Genomic DNA, 24,079 nt, shown 5'->3' with positions numbered 1-24,079 from the left:
TACTGGTTCTCCCCGTAAAGTAAGGAGAACTGAAGCACTGAGGTGCTACTTTTACATGGTAGCATGCAATCTCAAACAGTCTTCTGGCAGAGATCAGGCCAAATCCCTGTTTTCAAATGATGCTGAAAACCAAGCTTTTCCACAGAGCTTTTTTAGTATGAGCGACCGCTATATGGATTTTTGTTGTTTGTTGGTTTTAATGTTGATTTTCATTGGGATATTATGATGATGTTGATTATTAAGATGCAATTGTCCTGCTATCTTTGTTAATTGCTGAGAGTTCTTTAAACTTATGGCATGTTGCAAGTCTAATGAATGACATGATATATGGTATATTACCTATGATGATTCTCTGTCAGGCTTTTTTATGCACAATATGCTGTATGGAGAACTGACCTGGTCTTACTGTTCTTATTTCAGCAATAACATGCCATTTGGGTATGCAGTATCAAGAATGTGGATCACCTTGTGCAAATACTTGTACTAATTCTGAAATATCTCATGTCTGTGAAGATCACTGCATAGATGGCTGCTTTTGTCCACCTGGTAAGCTGCCATCTTCAGCTTAAATCATTCTGTTACCGAGAGGGCAGGGGAATGAGAGAATATAGTGCTATGTATACTGTACTAGTGTGCCATAAACACAATAATAAAATAGTATTGTCTAGTATATATACTCTCTTCAATACTTTCTGAACAAAATTTGATATAGAAGAATTTCAACAAAATGAAACTGTTCTGGCACATATTGAAGATCCATTATAATTTATTTTTCCCCATAGGAACTGTTTTTGATGACATCAATGGCAAAAACTGCATCCCCTTTGATCAATGTTCCTGCATTTACAACGGAGAATCCTATGCTCCGGGGATGACATATTCAGCTCCGTGCCGTTCCTGGTAATTAATATCTTTTGCTAAATTCAATTAATGTTTTGTGCAGGAATCTAGCTTTCATCTGTGATGTCAATATTTTTTATTTGTACTTCCTGATTTTAGGCTCTGATCTAAAGTCCATACTTCCATTTATCCTCTCAGATTGCATATATTACATCTGGCTATTAATCTGTCCTTTAGACTCATTCAAAAGGAAGATTCTGACGGATTTTTAAAACTAGCTGAGTAACTAAAGAACAGCAGTTAACTAAAGAACATACTGTTAAGAGTATGTTCTTTAAGAGAAAGAAGAAAATAGAATGCTACCTTTTGCAGGTCATCTAATTCAGTACTGTTCACTATGACTGACAAAAGCTTTACAAGATAAGAGACAAAGGCTTTTGCATAGTTGCAGCTATTACCTCTTCCAAATGTACAGTGGAAGACAACACATCTTTTTTATTGGCTGATAAACATTCAGAAATCTCAAAAAGTATTGCAAAATATTGCTCAATCATGGTTGCAATAAGGATATATTGGGCATAATTAAGCACTGTCATATCTTTCCATGCTGGAAGATAATAAGCTATATATTTTTCCCTTTAATATTTTAGTGCACAGTTTCATATTGATGTTTGATACTACATTTGGTTTGGCAGCATAAATAAATAAATCTATGGGGGCCTGGGCAGGAGTGGGACAGATCTGAGGGTCTCTGGCAGAAGGGGGTGGGACCAGGGCAAGTGCCAAGGAATGGTCCACCGGGGCAAGTGCCAAGATGGCCACCACAAAATTGTACATTGGCTCCCAGCCGGCCTGGGCCAGGGCCAAGGCAGCAGGGGCTGTTCCCTCACTGTTTCCAGGATGGCTTCACAGGCCACATGAAACCACTTTGCGGGCCGCATCTGGGCCCCAGGCCTTGTGTTTGACATGTCTGATATAGTAGATCATGCCTACCCTAGATGATGATGATGATGGAGGCAGGTTGTTCCACTGATTAATTGTTCTGTCAGGAAATTTCTCCTTAGTTCTTTTGAATTACAAGATAACATTGATTGACTCAATCAAACAAAGTGTCTATATTTATGTATTCAAAGTGGAGGTTTAACTGATACTATAGCAAAATAATACAAGTTAAGTAAAGTACTTTTTCTTCAAAGTTACATCCCTAACTTTAGATTCTCTTTCCTCCAGTGTCTGCAGTGGTGGTGAGTGGAATTGCACAGAACTTCCTTGTCCTGGTATTTGCTCAATAGAAGGAGGATCACATATCTCCACCTATGACGAAGTGTGGTATAATTTCCATGGAAAGTGTAATTATATTTTCACCAAGGCAAGTCATCTTTCATATTAGCAGAAATGTCTTTGTCCCATACATAGGTACATACTTAAACTTGAGCTTCTATTTCTGGAATTATAAAATCCCAGATGTTCCTGATGTTAATCCATTGCTATAAATATTATATCACATGGTTTATCCAGTTTCTATTTCTAGATTTTATTTATATCTTGCATCTTTCCCTATAAAATGGTAGAGTTTGTTTTTTTTTACATTTGTACGTTAAAAAGAGGAACTCGGGTGATGGAGAAGAACTTTACCAAGCCAAGAAATGTAAATGATAACCATTTTAATCTGATTAAATCAATTATTATATTAGTGTGGTCTAAAAAGCAGTTAGAACTCTGTATGCTGCTCAATAAAGTGGTTTGATAATGAAAACAAAATTAAGGTAGCTAGGAAGAGACTGAACAATTCGAAAAATGCCCTAAATTAATCTGGCTCTTCACTTCTCCATTCTAATAAGATTGGTTCGATGTTTAATATTATGAAAAAGAAAATAAATGAGAATTTCCTGTTTTTCCAACCAAACTGGGCTCATATTATTCCCTTTCTTTGCAAAGTCAACCAAATTACTTTACACGACTAACATTACTTCTATAGAAGTTATCCCAAAATATTTTTAAAGTAGCGTCCTTGAAATCTGTCTGTGGTGTCAATATCTTTTTCCTGGTCTCTCTCCTCCAGATTTGTGATGAAGAAACCTTTACTGTTCTTGGAGATCTTGGGCCATGTGGCTTCACAGAGTCTGAGAGCTGCTTAAAAATGGTGGCTCTTACCATCAATGGAGGAGAAACTGTAAGAACCGCAATGAGTCCAAATGGCCCAGGTGCCATTCAGTTCATAATCTACATGTAATCATTGGGCTTGCCTAGCAGCCTAAAAAATACCTTTTGCTGACAAAATAATGTCATGTCTAATAAGCAGAATTTACTTCTTTTTCTATATTTAAGCAAGAATTTTATTGCTAGAAGTAAAATGGGGGAGCTGTAGAGCTTTGGTATACAGCAGTTTAATTTCCTTTTCCTCTTAAGTAACAGTTCAGTTAAATTCCTATCGACAACTAAACCAAATTAAAGTAAATAATTTATTTAAATATGAATTGATGAGAGGTCAAAATTTTATTTAGCACTTGTAATGTCTGTCCCTTCTTACCTTTCCTTCTGCTGTCTTTCCCTCCCATTCCCATATAATTCATTTATATTTACAAACATATTCATATTTATATGCATATGAATAAAATTAATATGTAGCTATTAATGTACTCGTGAGGAAAAACAAAATAAAACACTGTGAGAAATTGGACATTGCTCAATCCTGCTCACACACCATTCTCCTTCAAGAAAGAAGGAAATCGACTTTCAATCATTTCTGCGGCTCTCTGAAAACCTACCTAGAGAATTGAAAGATACTTCAGAAGAGCATAGAAAATATCACAGTAGATTACCAAAAGTATTGTTCATGTGAGGATGAATTTGCATCTGATAGGATGGATGGTAGCTGTTTTATAAATCCTGCCCTATATGCCTTTCCAAAAGCCATAGGCTGTATCTTCTCTCTATTGTAATGAAAGGATAAGAGAGAGTTAGATATTCAAAGATAGTGCTTTGAATTACACACACACACACACACACACACACACACACACAGAGAGAGAGAGAGAGAGAGAGAGAGAGAGAGAGAGAGAGAGAAACACCCACACCCACACCCATGGTTAACATAGCTCAGAGAGACTTGTTTCTTTAGATGTTCATCTCCAGATTAGTTTGTTGTTACAGAGTTTTGACATCTTTTACCCTTTCTGTGTATGAGTGCCTATCCACACAAAGGGTGGGTTTTTCATGATAGATAGATAGATAGATAGATAGATAGATAGATAGATAGATAGATAGACAGACAGACAGACAGACAGACAGACAGACAGACAGACAGACAGACAGACAGACAGACAGATTTCATATTTCTATTTATCAGTTTCTAAAATCATGAATCTATTGATTATTTTTTCTTTATTTTTACTCACCAGTTTGCTGCAATCAACCGCAAAGGCAAAGTAATTGTTAATGGGATGTCTGCTCAGCTGCCTATCTCAGTAGGTATGTACTGTAGTTCATTAGAAATGTCTGATTGTGCAGAAGGAAAAGTTGTAAATCTTAAATGTACTCAGCATATAAAATTTGGTTTGATATCTGATTGACAGCTAAGTTGACAATCTAGAAAAGGAATTCCTTTTGGAAAGTAAAGCTCACTATCCCTGCTTCAATCTTAGTTTCTGAAAATATACATCTTTTAAAAGACTTTAGAAACCTCGGCTGTACAGATTAGTACAATCAATTGATTAAGGGACCTGCCTCAATAAGCATTTTTTTAACTTTATTTCATCGGATTCCCAGTTTGATTCCAATTATAGTTCAAATTCTTGATAATATTTTGCCGAGCTTTTGATGGTGTGTTATTTGTCAGGTTGATGAATATCTGCTGAAGAATTCACATTATTTTTTGTTAGTATCACTACAAATTCCTCAAAGATTGGTTAAGCAACAGTATAGGCAATCTGACCTACATCTTTAACAATTTCAGTCCACCAATAAACTAGTGAAAAAATTGTGTTGTTTTTTTTTAACCACCCTACCAGATAAATACAGTGGTAACTCCTGTGCAGCCTTTATCCATTTGAGTGGCTTGGGAACTGGGGTGAAATCCTTCTACTTTAAGTAGACCTCATGTTACACTGGTGAATAGAGTCACTGTGGGCGGCCATATAAATTTGCTTATTAAATAAATAAAATAGATAATAAATAAAACTGATTAAAATCATAAAGTGGGTAAGAAAAAGTTAATAATTTAAAAAAAGTTGTTGCTGACCAGCTTTTGCCTGATGACTTGTAGAATGTGAGTCAAAAGTAACAGCCACTATTCTACTATAGCTTTATTATAGCAGTAACTGCAGCAGAGAACCAAACTTTAGAAAGCTGAGGAAAGGAAGTTTTGTTTTAGACTGGCTGCTGTGCCTGCATATATATGTGAATTTTGATGCTTTAACTTTGTAAATTGCATTAAGGTTTTCAAAAAGTCTATATGCCCTATATGTCCTGCCCATGGGGAGGTGGGGTGAAGGAAAGAAACAGGCTAGTTAGACAGTAGAATGCTTTATTAACTGTGGGTCCAAATAGAATAGCTAGTCGTTACCATAGCCAAAGCTGAAAAAAGAACTGATAACCAGAAAATGTATTTTTAATGCTGCTTCATTTCTGGCCAGTTTATAGGTGGGAGACAAAGAGCTGAAAGCAACCATGTAAAACAACATGCTAGACTCTTAACTAATTCAGTGAAATACACTGTGCACACCATATCATTGGAATGACAATTGAACACATGATAAAAATAATTGTACTGGCTTTTTTTAAATCAAGCCCTGAACCATATTCCCAATTCACTAATATGGTGATAGCAACTGACTACCCAAACTTTAGCTCCTCTTCTCCTGAAGAACTGCAAATGTTGATTTATTCAGAATGGCATTTATTCTTTCCCCGTAGCTAATTTAACGATCTTCCAGCCTTCAATGTCCTTCATCGTTCTGGAAACAAATTTTGGGCTTCAGATAGTGATCCAGATTATTCCCTTGCTACAGACAAACATTTATCTGGATCCATCTTTCCAAGGGAGAATGTGTGGTAAGGAATATTTCAAAATTATATGCCTTTCCTAGGTTCAAAGAGTTATTTTGCCATCTTTCAAATTATAAATTTCTTTTAAAGGTCTCTGTGGCAACTTTAACCATAACCAGAGAGATGACTTCAAAACCCTAAATGGATTGATAGAAGGAACAGCAATTGCATTTGCTAATACCTGGAAAACTCAAGCTGCCTGTGACAACATTAAACAGCATTTTAATGACCCTTGCACCCAGAGCATTGAAAATGGTGGGCAGAATTACTCCAAAATAGCCATTCTTTAAAACAGTCCATCTCAATTTCTTCTACATAGTTATTAAGGGAAAACTCATTAGAAATCTTACAAGGGAGGCGGGAGGACTAAAAGCAATGCATTAATAGTGAGAGTGAAAAATCAGAAAATGTGCAGATTAAGATCTTGTGAGCAGAGTTTGAGAAAGAATTAGTTGTATGAGATAAATGGACTCAAGCTTATATTACTCTTTTTCAGATGTAAGTATGGTTGTCTGTATTGTCAGGCTATTAATGTGAACATTGAAACTAGACATATAATCTGTGATGAAACTTGCCATGTATCTCTGTAGAAGTGACCCAAATATGGATGTATTGCTTCTCTTTTTAGAAAAATATGCCCGTCATTGGTGTGGACTCCTGACTGATCCTGAAGGACCTTTTGCTAAATGCCACCTCATAGTGAATCCAAAGGCTTATCATACGGTACTATGATCACCCATTTTAATTAAGAACATTGACAAGGAAAGACATTAACAATGGTGGGAAGTAAGGATTAGATGCAATCATCCTTTGGGGAGGAGTGAGCAGATGTTATTTGCAGCCAGATTTCAATAGGCGGATATTGCAGAAAGTTCTGTAAACATTTTTTCCCTCCAGTGGATCTTTCTAAAGAAAAACAGACTGAATTTCACCCACAGAGCTGGATTTTCAATATCATGTGTTACATTGCCAAAATGATGTGAAAGCACATTCAGTCATTCTACTAACCAAGCCTGACATATCCAGATCAATGGGTGGAATATACCTCAGGAGTTTGACAGACTAAAAGGACTGCTGCTGAAATCTGATTGGATATAAAATTTCAATTTGGTGGCAGGATAGCAATAGCACTTAGACTTATATACCACTCCATAGTGCTTTACAGCACTCTCTGAGAGGTTTACAGAGTCAACATGTTGTCCCCCAGTAATCTGGATCCTCATTTTACTGACTTTGGAAGGATGGACGGCTGAGTCAACCTCGTAACAAGAAATGACTTGGATTAATTTGATTAAAAATTAATTGATTATTTGATTAAAAATATGCTTCCCTTTTCTAGAACTGTATGTTTGATGCCTGCGCTTGTGAGATAAGTGAGAATTGCATGTGTGCTGCCCTCTCTTCTTATGTCAGAGCATGCAGAACCAAAGGAATTGAACTTGCAGGATGGAGAACCAGTGCTTGCTGTAAGTAATCTGATAAAACAATTCATCAAGGAATTGTAGACTATGATTAAAAAATATTTAGTGGTGCTGCAAAGGAATGGACTTTTGAATGTAATTTTAATGCTAATCTCCAGCTCTTTTGCTGGCATTTTAGGAAATGATGAATTTCTGATGGACCTTTATATCTTCCTTACATCCATCCCAGATCGTTTGGGATGTGATCCATACAAAGATGATTTTTAAAAGCATCTAGAAATTACTATTAATTTGCAGCAGCCAAACTACAAGGCTACATCCTTGGAAAACATACATAAGATGATTTTCTATTTTCACTGGTTGTCTGTTTGTTGCTGAGCTTTAAAGTCCTCTCCCTCTGAATTAATTTATTTGGAACCTGGATATATGAAGAATTATGTATGTATTTGGAGTAGTAGACAAAACTGTGCTTGATAGACTTTTTAAAAAGGGATTTTTTATATTGTGGCACTAAACTATGAAAAGTTTTCTGATAATTGGTGCTCTGAGATCTATTTGCCATTAGGTATACAATCGGCTCTTTAACAATACATGCAATACATATACCAGCTCTACTTGGAACATACACAAGTGTAATTCTCATAAGGGAGGTTTATATACCTGTTTCCGCCTTAATGGATAACACATTGATTAAGGACAAGAACAAAAACCTTCTCTATGGTGTAGATTAAAAAAAAATATAGGAATAGTCAAGAGCAGGGGGAAATTGTGTTGTAATCAAAGCGGGAAATTCTGGCTTTATCAGTTTCAGTGTCTTGGTCCTCAGTCAGATCTCCTGCTTAAATTCAGCCTAGCTATTTTCAAAGCTAAAATTGTGTATTGCTAGAAGAGAAAGACCACACCAGGACAAATCATCATTAATTTTCTTCTTAGAGAAGAGTTTGGCATTGTATGGTAAGAGGATTCAAGTTACAAACTCAGAATATACAGAATACTGTCAGTCTCGTGAATGCTTTCATTTGGTCCCAATTTTTTTCAACCCTCCCAACAAGGTAAGGTTGCTGCTTTCCTTTTAGATTACTAATTTCCAGATATTTTCAAGAAGGCTGCAGTGTTGTTGCACTTGGTTGTTTTTGTGTAGATGTTTTATTATCCAACTACATAACATCATCAGGGCTAGAAGGGAGTTAAGTTTGCAAATAACTATGGCTTAAAGATCTTTTTGGTGCATTTCATACAGTATACATTGTTTCAGGCTTTTCTCATAACTTTTCATTATTATCTATTTAAATCTGCAGTATGTAATATAATAATAATAATAATAATAATAATAATAATAATAGTAGTAGTAGTAATAATAATAATAATAATAATAATAATAATAAAGTTGGAAGGGACCTTGGAGGTCATCTAGTCCAACCTCCTGTTCAGGCAGGAAACCCTATACCATTTTGGACAAATGGCTGTCCAGTTTCTTCTTAAAAACTTCCAGTGTTGGAGCATTCACCGCTTCTGGAGGCAGGTTGTTCCACTGGTTAATTGTTCTAACTGTCAGGAAGTTTCTCCTTAGTTCTAGGTTGCTTCTCTCTTTGGTTAGTTTCCACCCGTTGCTTCTTGTCCTGCCTTCAGGTGCCTTGGAAAATAGCTTGACTCCCTCTTATTTATGCCTAGTCTTGAACTATAAATAAATAAATTCTAAACACTCAATGTTATTCTAAATGGGATGTGCTTAGTTCCTTTCTTCTGCTTTCAGCACAGATGTGGCTGTGTACTATATATGTTATTATTCACCTTCTCTGTGTTGTATTCTTGTTTTCTTCTTTTAGCTTTATCAGCTTTATCAGCAAATTTGGGAAACTTGGGATCAACAGGGAGTCAATATACCATATAAATAACGATTATTTCTTTTTCTTCCTTCAAGCCAAATACACTACTTCATGTCCCAGATCCCTGAATTATAGCTATGAAATTAGCTCATGTGAACCTACTTGCCGATCACTGAGTGAACCTGATATTACATGCCACATCAAATTTGTCCCAGTTGATGGCTGTACATGTGAACATGGAACTTACATGGATGATTCTGGAATATGTGTGCCCGCTAACAAATGCCCCTGTTATTACAAAGGAATAGCCATGCTTCCTGGTGAAGTTTACCATGAGTTTGGTGTTGCATGGTAAGAAGATACAAGTTACAAACTAAGTTGGGCTATCAGAATAATATAAAATAGTGTCAGTCTAGAATGTTTTCATTTGGTCCCAAGTATTTTTGCTATAAAGGTACAATGGCACTGCTTAAAAGCATAAAGTGCAGAGTGTGGAAGAACTAAGATTTATTATACGTACAAGTCTATTTGTGAATGCTAAATACTTAATGTTATACCCAGATTATGTTAGATACTCTGCCTTTGAAGTGTTTTTTAGAGTAAAATAATAATTTGCAGCTTCTCAACTCAAAAAAGAAGTTTTTTGAATTCCCAGATAATCTGGACACAATAATCATTCCCGTTTCTTTTACTCAGTACTTGTAATCAAGGAAAATTAAACTGCTACGGTGATGGAGACTCCGAACAAGGTAAGGAGTCCATTATCCTCATGGACATTTCTTGGTACATCTCCCCAGTTAAATTGAACCAGCTTAGTTAAAATAGCAGTATGTAACAAAGATAATCCAGAAACAAACCAGCAATTTAATATTGTCTATGGTCCTGAGCATGATAACTGGAAGTAAGTTCCATTGCACAAAATGGACCTTACGCCTAGGTAAATAAACACAGGTTAAACTGCAAATTAATATTTTAGTGAGAACCATTTATCTTGTAGATGGATTGACAAAAAATGTAATTATTACCTGGACCTAATTTGTGTCTAATGCCTAAACTATATTAGCCATTTCCACATATTTAAAAATTATTTAAACAGTAAGAAAATAGAAAAAAAATATTTTTTTCATCAAAAAAGTTGGGTATGGAAAAAATATAATGTTTGAGAGATGAGAAGATGTATAATTCAGAGGCTGATAGTATCCTTTTTAGAAATATTTCTTGGCTGTAAATTGCATACAAAATTAAATGATGGTTTTCTTGCACATTTTTGGAAACATTAGAGGCAGAATAGATTCATTTTGGGATATATTTTGATAATGACCTGAACTGGACTCTTTTCTTTCTTTCTTTCTTTCTTTCTTTCTTTCTTTCTTTCTTTCTTTCTTTCTTTCTTTCTTTCTTTCTTTCTTTCTTTCTTTCTTTCCTTTCTTCCTTCCTTCCTTCCTTCCTTCCTTCCTTTCTTCCTTCCTTCCTCAATAACTCATTTAAAGGCTCAATAACAACTGAAAGTTGGTAAGACTTTATTCATGCAAATGAATAAAGTTAGTTCCAAAGACCTTGCACATCTTTTGCCCAATTCTTTTGACCCATGATATCTATATCTATCTTTTCGTGTAATATACCAACTTTTTCTCTCTTCTGGATAGATTGCAGTGCTCCAATGGTTTACTTTAACTGCAGAAATGCCACCACTGACAGCAAAGGGGCTGGATGTCAGAAGAGCTGTCAGACTCTTGATACACATTGTGTAAGTATTCAGGTCCTATCTGAGGGAATGTATTACAAATCAGAAAACAATCCCATATACCTTGAAGGCATGAACTAATCTTAGACAAGCCACTCTTCTCCAGTCTCACCTTGCCCAGTTCCTTCTGGATCCTATTATTCCATCTTCTTCAGTGTCTTGGAACCAGTGGTGAGATTCAAATATCTGAACAACCGGTTCTCTGTGTGGATGCCACTTCCAGAAGTCCATTCTGGGCCTGGACAACAAAAAAATAGCTACCGGTTATGCAGGTACTGGTATGAACTGGTGTGAACTGGCTGAATCCCACCACTGCTTGGAACACAGAGCTCATTCATTCAGAAACCTACTATCATCCCCTCAAATACATATATACAGATAGAAGAACTTCTGGGTATGGACTGGAGTTATTAATTCAGGGGGTCATTCCCTATTGACAATTCTAGCTGAATTGACACCACTATTGTGTTTAAATTGAGCCACCCTTATTTAACCCTGACTGGAAAAGCAAATTATTTGACTGCTTATTTGCTCTTTCCTGAGTCATATTTTCTTCTTGATGCTTACAGTACAGCCCACAGTGTGTTTCTGGTTGCGTATGTCCACACGGACTAGTATCAGACGGGAAAGGCAGCTGTATTCCTGTAGAAGAATGCCCATGTATTCACAATGATGCTACATATCAGCCTGGAGAAAAGATCAAAGTTGATTGTAACACTTGGTAAGCATTTGCTAGTGAACAGAGTGCTTCTTGTTAGATATATATTCCTAAAGTAAAATGCCCATATTGTCCTTGGGGGGAAAACCCCAACAACAACATGCCAGATTGAAAGCAAACTGGCAAGAGTCGTGGTACATACTTCACCTAAGTACCTAATCTTATATAAATAAAAATGTAAATGTTCGTTTGTTCAAAATCTTAAATCTCTGAAAGTTCTTCACCGATTGCTTTGAAATTTTGACACAACGTTGCATTTGAATACGCGCGTGTTTTTATATACCTATATTATATAGATGTCACACCTGTGACAGGTAAAAACATGCTTTTTTGAAAAACAGCGCCATCTGTTGGATGTAAAAGCAACACACGCTTTTACCAGACTGAGCCACAGCAACGTGTGGCTGGGTACAGCTAGTACTAAAATATAAATGTGTCATGAGCCAATTTATGTATGTATTTATTAGTTCTAAATGTATTTTCTATTTTCAAATCATTTTCTTTCTTGATTATTTTGCATAACAATCACATCAGATAAGTACAAATTCAGTGACAAAGAAAGAACCACATCTCCCACAAAAGATAAATCTGCATCTGCCATTTGGTTAGATTGGCCTATCCTGCTTGCTTTCCAAAGACATGGCTGTGTCAATATGCCAGGGATCCAGCTATGACTTGGAGCCCACTAGCTGTCTATACTGATTGATCCATGACTTGCAGAATAACAGTGTTGGAAGGGACTTTGGAGGTCTTCTAGTCCAACCTCCTATACTGTTTTTTTTCTGTTTTCTGTTTTAGTTTTGTTTGATTTTTAATGAGATTTTTAATTTGATTTTAAAGGGGATTACTCAAATCAGGTTTTAAACTTTTTTTAAAAATCCTTGTATTTGTTATTGGTTACAGCTTTTTGTTGTTTGTAATCTAGTTGTAAGGGCCAGGAAAAATGGAGCTACGATTAATCATAGCTGGAGTTGCCAAATAATTATGATGTTAAACTTAGTTAGGGGATACCTAGATACAAATCCACATTCAGCCATGGAAGCTCACAGGGCCACTTTGCTGCAGGCATTCCATTTCAATCTAGCTTGTTTCACAAGGTTATTGTGCTCTGTATACTGCTTTGAAAAGGCAGGCTAGGGAAGGAAGGAAGGAAGGAAGGAAGGAAGGAAGGAAGGAAGGAAGGAAGGAAGGAAGGAAGGAAGGAGGGAGGGAGGGAGGGAGGGAGGGAGGGAGGGAGGGAGGAATTCAATACTTCCCATTTGCACCAGCCCTCATTGAAAAGTACATGGAAATATGCCTTTGGATGTGAAAATATTTTTAATGGATATATATCTTATCTTCTTTATAAGCATATGTACAAAGCAGTTTTCTTGGAAAAATACCATTCTTGGTATGCCACTTCTTGGCAGGTCTCCAGGCTTCCCAACTATTGAGACAAGAGTTGAAATAGATTTCAGGAGGATACTGAGTTAGAGAAGAATGAGTGTAACTTCATAATCAGTCACTCAGTCACCTTTATTATGGAACACAGACCTTTGTAACAGAATGGGACAATTCCCTGTGGCCACCTCGCCATGGCTATCTCACCACAGGACAATTCACTGCAGGAAAATTTAACAAATACAAAAGTTAAATTAATTTCAACAGAACCATGGCTGATAATAATAAAATAAAGTCAATCCGGAAATATAAGAGTTACAATAATTTCAACAAAAACGTGGTCAGCAATAATAAAAGTGACTGAATGAAATTAGTAATGCAGCCTTGAATTGTCCCAAGGTGAGTTGTTCTGCAACAAGTTGGCCGTGATGAGTTGTCCTAGACCCCCTTCATAAATAACAAGGAAAACTTATTCAAAACAAATCTGAAAATGTACTTCCATTCTTTTTCTATGGTACAGAATAGCAACTTTCAATTATAATTCAATTTTCTTTAAAAAATACTTGACATTAAAATGCAATACTTTGCATTTTACTTTTATAGTTTCTTAATTTCTTTCATGAAATTATGCCATTTATAGTACTGTTTCAATTTCTTTTCTTTCCTACCCCATATCCTTGCCTCTTCCCACTTAGTCTATGATTAGTTCGTGAGATAATTATTTAGCTGAACTCTACACAACTAAAACATATTGTAATATATGAACACTCTACATAAAATTGATTTTATGGGTGCAAACAGGATAATTATTCTTGAAATACTTTTCCCCTTTTCTTATTTTAGTATATGTCAGAACAGGATGTGGAAATGTACCATGGAGACATGCCTATCAACCTGTGCTATTTATGGAGATGGACATTATATCACCTTTGATGACAAGCGTTATATTTTCAATGGGCAATGTGAATATACACTCTTGCAGGTATCAAGTATGGCTTTCTTGTTTTCGCTGGAGAAACTGTCTGGATCTAACACAGAAGGCAATATTTTTTTTTCTAATTCTATCCCCTTCCTTCTTAGGATTATTGTGGCCAGAACAGTTCCACCCAAGGGTCATTCCGAATCATCAGTGAAAATATTCCTTGTGGCACCACTGGCACCACTTGTTCTAAATCTATTAAAGTGTTCTTCCAAGTGAGTAACATTGCTGCAGCATGGATGGTTCTACCATTAACTCCCTGGTCTCCCCAAAAAAATCTTCCAAAATAACTTTTTTAAAAAAAATTAAAGAGGGAGGCATAGTCTATTCCTTCATGCAACTACTTTGGTTGAGCACATGGAGTACTACATTTGGGATATTGATATGGTCATTCCCTCTGTTTCATGCCAAATTGTATTGGAAATGTAGGCAAATAAAGAGAGAAGTGTAAACTGGTTTAATTCTTGTGCAAAATTAAAAACAATATGTTAAATATCCTACTGAATATGTACAATACGTAGCATTTTCTAGGAATGCCCTTTGCTTTCCAACAGTTTTAAAGACACTGAAGATATAGTTAGAAAACTAGTTAGTGCAAATAGGAATTCATTTAAGGCACTAGATTAATAGATAGAAGGAATCGCCTTCAGGAACCAGAGGAAGAGCTGCTACAAGACAATGCTCAGATAAAAGAAACCTGTGTCCTGGATAGGACCATAACTTGAGAAAGTGACTCATACAAGACCCTCCTTGTTTTCATGAACTTGAAGGGTGGGGAAAAGTGGATTCAGACTTACACTATTTTGTTTCTGCAACCTTATAATAAAAATAGGTTTAGCCTGCATGAGTTGGCTTTCCTAGTCTGGTCTAGCTCAAACAACTGACACTACTATGCAGTATACACTATTGCTGTACCTATCCCCACAGAAACAATTTCCGAAAATCCCATGCTGTTCATCCCTATTCTATATATTGTTTGTATTAACTGGACGATGAGTCATGCAGATGATATTTATTTAAGGAAATATTCAGCTTTTGTCTACCATGTTGGCTAATAAAATTACTGTTGTACATATTTTTTGATAAATAAATCAAACGGTGGTTTTGGAAAACTGTCATTGTTCCCTATTATTTGCTCAACTCTTCCAGAACTATGAACTGATACTTACCGAAGAGCAGTATAAAGTGGTAAAAAGAGAGAGTGGAGGTCACATACCATATAGAATTCACCAAATGGGCATCTACCTGATGATTGAGATTCAGAAAGGACTAATTGTCTTATGGGACAAGAGAACAAGCCTATTTATCAAACTCAGTGCAGAATTCAAGGTGAGGTCCTATTAGAAATGAACTTTAGAGCTGGTGGTATGTGAATTAATTAAACAGAAAAATCAAGCATTAAGTGGGCTGCACATTCTCTAGAATTCAATTAATTTGTATGCTTCTCTCTTCAGGGTGAGGTCTGTGGATTGTGTGGGAACTATGATGGAAATGGAGTTAATGACTTTACAACTCGGAGTCGATCTGTAGTAGGTGATGTATTGGAGTTTGGAAACAGTTGGAAGGTATCACCCACATGTCCCGATGCCAAATGTGTCAAGGATCCTTGCTCCAAGAATCCTTATAGGAAAGCTTGGTCACAGAAGAAGTGCAGCATCATCAACAGCGAAGTCTTTGCCGCCTGCCACTCTCAGGTACACCAAACCCTCAGGGCAGATTTTTCACAGGAAAAATCATTATTTCAGGTGACAATCATGCCTGCCTGCCTGTCTATCTGCCTGCTTGCCTGCCTATCTACCTACCTACCTACCTACCTACTTACGTACTGGTTAGCCCAAATTACAATCTTTCATTTAATGATAGTTTGAAGTTATGATGGCCTCAGAAAAAATTACTTACTTGTTCTGAAAGCTACAACTTGTTGCACCATCCCAGACATCAAGTTATCACAATTTGGGCATTTGGCAAGTAGTTCACTTTTATGATGGTTGCAAAATTTTGCGGTCATCTTCCCAACCAGCTTCCATGATGCAAAGTCAATTGGGGAAGCCAGATTCACTTAATGACCACGATTCATTTAACAGCCACATCATTTGCTTAAAAAAACTGGAAAAAATGATAATAAAATTGGGTTGGATCACATGATGACTCAGTTAATGACCACATCACTTAGCAAGCGAATTTTAGTCACCTTTAGTCAATGTTTTGCACAAACTTTTGAAAGAATTGTCACTAGGAGATCAAAAGATGAAGCGTCTGTTTCATTTCTTCCTAGGTGGAACCAACTAAATACTATGAAGCCTGTGTGACCGATGCCTGTGCTTGTGATACTGGGGGAGACTGTGAATGTTTCTGTACAGCTGTAGCTGCATATGCTAAAGTATGTAGTGATCATGGAGTATGTGTTTCATGGAGGACGCCATCAATTTGCCGTGAGTATCATATATGATTGCATGGACAATGACAATCCAAAGCTGGAAAGTGAAGTATCAACTTGAAGACTATGTCATCCCTTTAGTGTATGACGATGTTCTCATACCATGCCATATCAAAAATGCAATGAAGGAAACATCTAGATATTTGTGCTCTTATTAATATTTATTAAATCAACAACTGGCAAACCTCATGCTGGCTCAGGAATTCTGGGAGTTGAAGTCCACAAGTCGTAAAAGGGCCATCATTCCCCACCTCTGTGCTAGATAGACAATTATTTCAAGGGCTTGAATCAAGTTAGTGCACCATCTCATCTCATGCCTGATTGGTTATCTTCCAATCATTAAAATGCAAACATTAAAATCTGATTATTTTTATAATGACATAATTGGTAGCATTTATTCAGGATTGATATATTTGATTCTTAATGGTTGTCATTTGGATCCCTTAGCCATGTTTTGTGACTACTACAACAATGAAGGTGAATGTGAATGGCACTACAAACCTTGTGGAGCCCCATGTATGAAGACCTGTAGGAATCCAAGTGGGAGGTGTGCTTATCATTTACCTGGCTTGGAAGGTGAGAAGGTCTTTCTTATCATATGTATGCCAGCTAGTGCTATATAATATGCTATTTAATAGCTGGCTAATACCTTATATGAGCATAATGATTATTTATAGCATAGTAGGTCAAAGTTATCATTTATGAAGAATGTCACCTTGTTTAATGTCTATTACATTTCTGTCTTTGGCTTCAAATAATTTGTAGTTTATCTTTCTGAGACCCTCCCAAGGCATGGAGCTAAAAATCAACCATCAGATTTAATGATTCATCTACTTTAATATTTGTGAGTTTGAACTGGATGGGTGTACAGAGCTGAATAGAGTGTTCGCCTTTTCTTTCTGCATCTTTTATTTCAATATCAATTTTCTTCTACCCCAAGTTGCAGATTGAGAGGACTGATAAAAAGGCAAGACACTGCTATTTCATCCATCTTTTTAATTCTCAATACTGATCAGGAATATTGGGGAAAATTGAAAAGGAAAATTTCGGAAGGGGAATTGGCAAAAAAAAAAAAAAAAAGCAAAAGGGAGCCTCCATATATCATTTGGAAGAATTTGATCATTAAACTAATCAAAGCTATAAAATACATATACCAGAGAAATCAATGAGGGGGAGGACAAATTCTAAATTGGAACTGTTGTGGAGAGCCAAACCAATAGGGCTATGAAGGTGCATGCACATGCACGCACAAACACGTAAATTGGGAAAAAAAACAATAGCAATAGTCTTCAAAGTAAAAGCAATGCAGTTATATTGCATGCATGGCATACACTTATTTACATTTGATTTCTAATTTCCAATTGACCTCATGCAGGCCAAACGGAGACAGCTAAAAGGCCAGATGTGGACCAGGGACTATAAAATGCCCAGGTCTATATTAAGCAATATTATTACCTTTTACAACAGTCTAGCATATTAAAAGGCTAGTTTGTGGAATCTTGGTTTTGGAATTGATCCAAAGCAGCTTAAATGCTGCTGATTGTAAATCATTAGCTTTGTCTGAATTCAATATCATCCAAGTAATTGTGGGGGTTTTTTTCCCTTATCCTTTTCCTCCTCTTAGGCTGCTATCCACATTGCCCAGGAGATAAGCCTTATTTCAGCGAGGATGAGATGAAATGTGTTAGCATTTGTGGTTGTTATGATAATAAGGGTAACTATCATCGGTTAGGAAAAAACTTTACTACTGGAGAGATGTGTCAGTCATGGTGAGTAATAATACAAGCCTTGGTACAATAGGTATATTCAGAATACATGTTGCAGTGACTCCAAAATAACCCTGTTCATTTTCATACACTTACAATAATGTATTAATTCCTTGTATGATTGATTGACTATGTGCTATCGAGGCATTGTTGATCCTTAGTGACCACACAGATAGATTTTTTTCAATGATAATCCATCCCTAACCTGGGCTTTCAAGTCTTCCAGTGCTGTACCCATTGCTATTGTAACTGAATCCATCCAACTTGCTGGTGGTTATTCTCTTTTTAGAGGAATCTAATTGGTAGAAACAAAAGTTTCCGTTTAATTTTAGACACACAATAAAGCAAGATATGTGAGTGTGTTATTATATATAATAATACTGTATATGTATAATAATGTTATATATGTTATTATATATATATATATATAAGAATTAGTGTTCTAATTCAACATTAGAGGGGCAAATAAGATCCTACTTATTTTATTCTACCATGTATAAGTTAGAATAAAGAAGCTCAGAAACAAGGAGCTTGAAACTTTCAACCTAAATCTAAATTACTAAATGGAGTATCATCAAAATAGTCAAGATGGCAACCACAATGGTGCAGGTGAAGCTCTGCCCATTTTGTATATGCAACATACCTTAAAACAGTGGTTCTCAACCTTTTTAATGCCGCGACCCCAACCGGTCGTAAGTCGAGGACTAAACCGGTCGTAAGTCGAGGACTACCCAACCGGTCGTAAGTCGAGGACTTTCCCTGCCCGGGAACGCCGCGCATGCGTGGTTCTGCCCCCTGCGCCGGCCGAGGCGTAGCTGGCAAGCGGCAGAGACGGAGCAGGCCGACCACCAACTGGCCCAGCCCAAGGGAGGTAAGGCACCCGCCAGAAAAGGGGAAAAAATGGCGGACAGCCTTGCTTGAAGACCCCCGTGAAATGGTCGATCGACCCCAAATAGGGTCGCAACCCATAGGTTGAGAACCGCTGCCTTAAAAAGACAAGATGGCAGCCACGGTAGTGTGTTGAAAGTTTCACCACATTAACATCCTAGTGATTGATGCCTGTTCTTTAAGCTAATAGCTGCATAAAAGGTAAAGGTTTCCCTGACCATTCATGTCTGACTTTAAGGCATAGTGCTCACCTCTGTTTCTTGGCCAAGAGAGCCAGCATTGTCCAAAGACATTTTCTGTGGTCATGTGGCCAGCATGGGTATACGCCAAAGACTCACAGAAAGTGGTTACCTTCCCACTGAAGTGGTACCTATTAACCTACTTGCATTTGCATACTTTCAAACTGCTAAGGTGGGCAGGAGCTGGGAGAAGTAATGGGAGCTCACCCCTTTGCATAGCACTCGGATCTCAAACCTGGGCACATTTTAGAGAACCCAAATGCTAAAATTATTATTATACCCTTTCTTTCAGTTGCTAGAGAACTGTATTTCAGCATAACATTTTCTATGATATTCATTGTAAATCAGAGGTATTTAAAAGAATGTTCCTATTTGAGACACCTGCAAACAAAGCTATTCAGTGGAATTTAGTAGGAAATAAATTGTAACACGTCTTTAATGAATCCTATGTCATTGTTGTTTCTTACAGTAAATGTACCAGCGAAGGCATTATTAGCTGTGAATATGATACTAAAGGTAACTTGAAAAGATTTATTAATAGTACTACAAAATAGTTTGATACGACTTTGTCTAACCACGCATTCTTATTTTCTAAATGCAGCTTGCTACTGCTACTACGAAGGAAAGAGGTATAACTACAAGGAAGTCATTTACAACACCACGGATGGCTTGGGTTCGTGTATCACTGCAATTTGTGACGTCAATGGAACAATCAATAGAGAAGTCTACAAATGTGCTGGAATTACCACAAAACCACCATTTGAATTCACAACATCAAGTGGAACAGGTATTTCACTCCATAGTCTGGATTTAACACCAGTTAAATGCTCCAATATAATAGTAGTAGTAGTAGCAGTAGTAGTAGTAGTAGTAGTAGTAGTAGTAATAATAATAATAATAATAATAATAATAATAATAATAATAATAATAATAATAATAATAATAATAATAATAATAATAATAATAAAGTTGGAAGGGACTTTGGAGATCATCTAGTCCAACCCTCTGCTCAGGCAGGAAACCCTATACCATTTCAGACAAATGGCTGTCCAGTCTCTTCTTAAAAACTTCCAGTGTTGGAGCATTCACCGCTTCTGGAGGCAGGTTGTTCCACTGGTTAATTGTTCTAACTGTCAGGAAGTTCCTCCTTAGTTCTAGGTTGCTTCTCTCCTTGATTAGTTTCCATCCGTTGCTTCTTGTCCTGCCTTCAGGCGCTTTGGAAAATAGCTTGACTCCCTCTTCTTTGTGGCAGCCCTTGAGGTATTGGAACACTGCTATCATGTCCCCCTCGTCCTTCTCTTCATTAAATCGTTACTTGCCCAATACATCTAGAGGACATGAGAAACTGGCAAAGACTATAAATGAATTGAAATGGGAATCAGCCCCACTAGATCTACATGAATAACTTCAAAGAGAATACAAGTATTAGTTATTTGCAAAACCCTAAAGGCCCCAAATAAACTACACTGCAAGTATCTTGAGAGATGGAGGAACCTTCTTCCTCCAATGATGGAATACTGAATTTTGCAGAAATTAATCAACATCTTTCTGTATAGTATGTTCCGACCTCTGGAAACAGAAAGTATCAGGCTGAATGTAAAAGAGAACAGAAATTTGCAGAGAAAACCAAAGCCTGTTGAGATTATACCCTTCCATGCAGAGGGAGGAAGAGATGAATAGTGCTTATATCCTGAATAACACAGGTCCCATCCGTGAAGTAAAAGAAATCATGGTACTGATCTCATAGTCTGCAGCAGGTAGCCTTCCTGCTATAGGTCATTTATTATGTACCTGCAAACAAACAACTATTGGTTAATGTCACAATGTGACATTATAGATAGGCTGGGTCAATTCTCACCAGAGACATATTAAATTTGATATTTTGAATGTATTGACTGAAAAAGATTTTCAAATCTTAACAAAATTGATATATTAATTTCTTTCCATTTATTTATAAGGAAATCAATTTTTTTAAAAAATAAAAGATGTAAAAAAATAGCACCAGCTATTTAAAAAAAAGGGAGAAAAGCTAATGATGGAGCAATCCAACAATTGTATACACAGTTCATTCAGTCTGCTATCTGAATCAGGACAGGACAAGAATAAATGACAAGAGGAATTTGCATAATAAATTTGCCATTAGTCAATTGCAAAAGGCGGCCTTACTAGGAACTGCTTCCATCCTGCGATGATATCTGTAATACCATCAAAGTTCCACATGTGCCTATCCCGGGTCCTTGGGAAGGACTCGATAGGTAGACAGAAATGCCAAATCCAGTCTGAACATCTGGCTGACTGTGCGATGATCAATAATAATAATAATAATAATAATAATAATAATAATAATAATAATAATAATAATAATAATAATAATAGTAGTAGTAGTAGTAGTAGTAGTAGTAATAGTAATAATAATAGTAATAATAAAAGTTAAAAGTACAATAGATATTTCCCAAAGCAAAGGAAAATATGACTATGAGAACTACAGCACAAGAGTTGCTTGGCTTTGTTACATGACTTTGTTACATTTATATAAAATAAAAAAGATATACAGGTAGTCCTAAACATACGACTTATGAATGTATGCTGCTAAGTGAGAAATTTGATAAGTGAGTTTTGCCTCATTTTAGAATTTTTATCGCCACATTTGTTAAGTGAATCACTGCAGTTCTTAAATGAGTAACATGATTGTTAAGTGATTCTGGTTTCCTCACTGACTTTGCTTGTCAAAAGTTTGCAAAAGGGGACCACATGACTATGGGATACTGCTACTGTCATAAATGTGAGTCAGTTGTCAAGCATTCAAATGTAAATCATGTGACCATGGGGATGCTGCAGCAAACATAAGTGTGAAAAATGGTCACAAGTCTCTTTTTTCAGTACCATCGTACTGAAAACAGTCACCAAATGAACTGTTGTAAGTCGAGGACTACCTGTACATAAACATATTTTTTTATTTTCTTTCCTTAAAGTTACAAGCATCACAAAGAGTACTGCTTTTTTTTAAAAAAAAGTATCTACATTTAGATAATAAATTGTACAATAGGCAAAAGATGTCTGCTCCTCAAAAGCAGGGGTTTTTGATAAACATTGAAACAATTATGTTTTATGTTACAGAATCAACTCCAACAAGAACAACAATGTGTGTGCATAAAGTTTGTAGATGGATGGGTTGGTATGATCTTAGCTATCCATCACATGAAATTACCAATGGAGAGTATGAAACACCAGAAATCATAAGAGCCAAAGGACATAATCTTTGCAAACTTCCAGATAAAGTGGAATGCAGAGCAAAAGAACTTCCCGATGAAACATTGCATTCTCTCAATCAAAATGTAATATGCACACCAACTGATGGTTTGATCTGCAATAACAAGGATCAGACTCCACCAATGTGCTACAATTTTGAGGTCAGATTCTCCTGCTGCAATTTTGAACCATGTGGTCCATTGACATCAACATCTGCTACTAAGACTACTGCAGAAACAACACCAGTTACTGAAACAAAAACATCACCCCCTTACATACCTCAATCTAGCACTCCACTTGTTATTGGGACCACTCGTCCTACTTCCCAGCCTTCTACACCAAGTTCAATTCAGCCCACATCCACATCTTGTCATCCTAAATGCCAATGGACGCAATGGTTTGATGACCACAATCCAAACACTAGCCCTGATGGTGATTTTGAGCGCTTTGAAGACATACGAGCACGTGGACTAGTTTGTGAGCATCCCAAAGACATTAAATGCCAGGCAAAGGACTATGCACACACTAGGAATCCTGCCCCGGCGCAGAATTTCCAGTGCAATCTAGAGGTTGGACTAGTGTGCGAACATGAAAAACAGAAACAGAAACCATATAAATGTGTCAACTACCAGGTGCAATTCCTGTGTTGTGATTATAGCCATTGCCAAACAGTCACAACAGCAGTAACTGCCAAACCTACATCAGCCAAAATTCTACACTCTTCCACAACATCCAGTGCATCCACCCTACCACACACAATATTGACCACCAGTTCAAGCACAACCCCGGTAAGCACAAGTAAAGCAGTAACAACAGGAAAGCAAACAACCACTACCATTTCTACTCCACTGTCAACACTTGTCTCCACCAGTGCAGAAGTAACAACAGGAAAACAAACAACCACAACCCTTCCTGCTCCACCATCAACACGACCAGTCACCTCTGGAATTATCTCCACTGCATCGACTACCAGTCCAAGTACACCCCTAGTATCCACAAGTACAGCAGTAACAACAGGAAAGCAAACAACCACAACCCTTCCTGCACCACCATCAACACGACCAGTCACCTCTGGAATTATCTCCACTGCATCGACTACCAGTCCAAGCACACCCCTAGTATCCACAAGTACAGCAGTAACAACAGAAAAGCAAACATCCACTACCACTTCTACTCCACTGTCAAAACTTGTCTCCACCAGTACTGAAGTAACAACAGGAAAACAAACAACCACTACCCTTACTACTCCACAATCAACACGACTAGTCACCTCTGGAATTATCTCCACTGCTCCGATCGCCATCCAAAGAACCACCTCGTTGTCCACAAATGCAGAAGTAACAACAAGAAAGCAGATAACCACAACTCTTTCTACTCCATTGTCAACTCTTGTGTCCACAACATCAATGCCTATTACTACTACCACCACTGCAGAGACAATGCCATCTACCCAAACAAAAACATCACCCCCTCAATCTAGCACTCCACTTGTTATTGTGACCACTCATCCTACTTCCCAGCCTTCTACACCAAGTTCACTTCAACC

General features: G+C 36.9%; 1 protein-coding gene across 2 annotated transcripts in view; it reads left to right on the top strand.

The window, feature by feature from the left end:
* LOC107286058 (mucin-2) overlaps positions 1-24,079 on the top strand; it is a 61,029-nt gene that overhangs the window by 11,650 nt on the left and 25,300 nt on the right. For both annotated transcript variants that reach the window (XM_015814353.1, XM_015814352.1), the window contains exons 8-30: positions 421-546; positions 783-900; positions 2,071-2,209; positions 2,903-3,013; positions 4,242-4,311; positions 5,755-5,892; positions 5,977-6,141; positions 6,515-6,609; positions 7,226-7,352; positions 9,229-9,484; positions 9,830-9,882; positions 10,780-10,880; positions 11,447-11,598; positions 13,819-13,957; positions 14,056-14,169; positions 15,104-15,283; positions 15,409-15,648; positions 16,230-16,386; positions 16,839-16,967; positions 18,016-18,160; positions 19,754-19,800; positions 19,886-20,071; positions 22,402-23,550. In XM_015814353.1, the coding sequence (XP_015669839.1) occupies positions 421-546; positions 783-900; positions 2,071-2,209; positions 2,903-3,013; positions 4,242-4,311; positions 5,755-5,892; positions 5,977-6,141; positions 6,515-6,609; positions 7,226-7,352; positions 9,229-9,484; positions 9,830-9,882; positions 10,780-10,880; positions 11,447-11,598; positions 13,819-13,957; positions 14,056-14,169; positions 15,104-15,283; positions 15,409-15,648; positions 16,230-16,386; positions 16,839-16,967; positions 18,016-18,160; positions 19,754-19,800; positions 19,886-20,071; positions 22,402-23,550 (4,137 nt within the window). The remainder of the gene's footprint in view (positions 1-420; positions 547-782; positions 901-2,070; positions 2,210-2,902; positions 3,014-4,241; positions 4,312-5,754; positions 5,893-5,976; positions 6,142-6,514; positions 6,610-7,225; positions 7,353-9,228; positions 9,485-9,829; positions 9,883-10,779; positions 10,881-11,446; positions 11,599-13,818; positions 13,958-14,055; positions 14,170-15,103; positions 15,284-15,408; positions 15,649-16,229; positions 16,387-16,838; positions 16,968-18,015; positions 18,161-19,753; positions 19,801-19,885; positions 20,072-22,401; positions 23,551-24,079) is intronic.

The sequence above is a fragment of the Protobothrops mucrosquamatus genome, unplaced genomic scaffold (genome assembly GCF_001527695.2).
Source record: "Protobothrops mucrosquamatus isolate PMUCROS unplaced genomic scaffold, P.Mucros_1.0 scaffold242, whole genome shotgun sequence".
In the NCBI taxonomy this organism is placed as follows: Eukaryota; Metazoa; Chordata; class Lepidosauria; order Squamata; family Viperidae; genus Protobothrops; species Protobothrops mucrosquamatus.
Note: the sequence above shows the minus strand (reverse complement) of the source record. Positions and strands in the feature narration are given on the sequence as shown.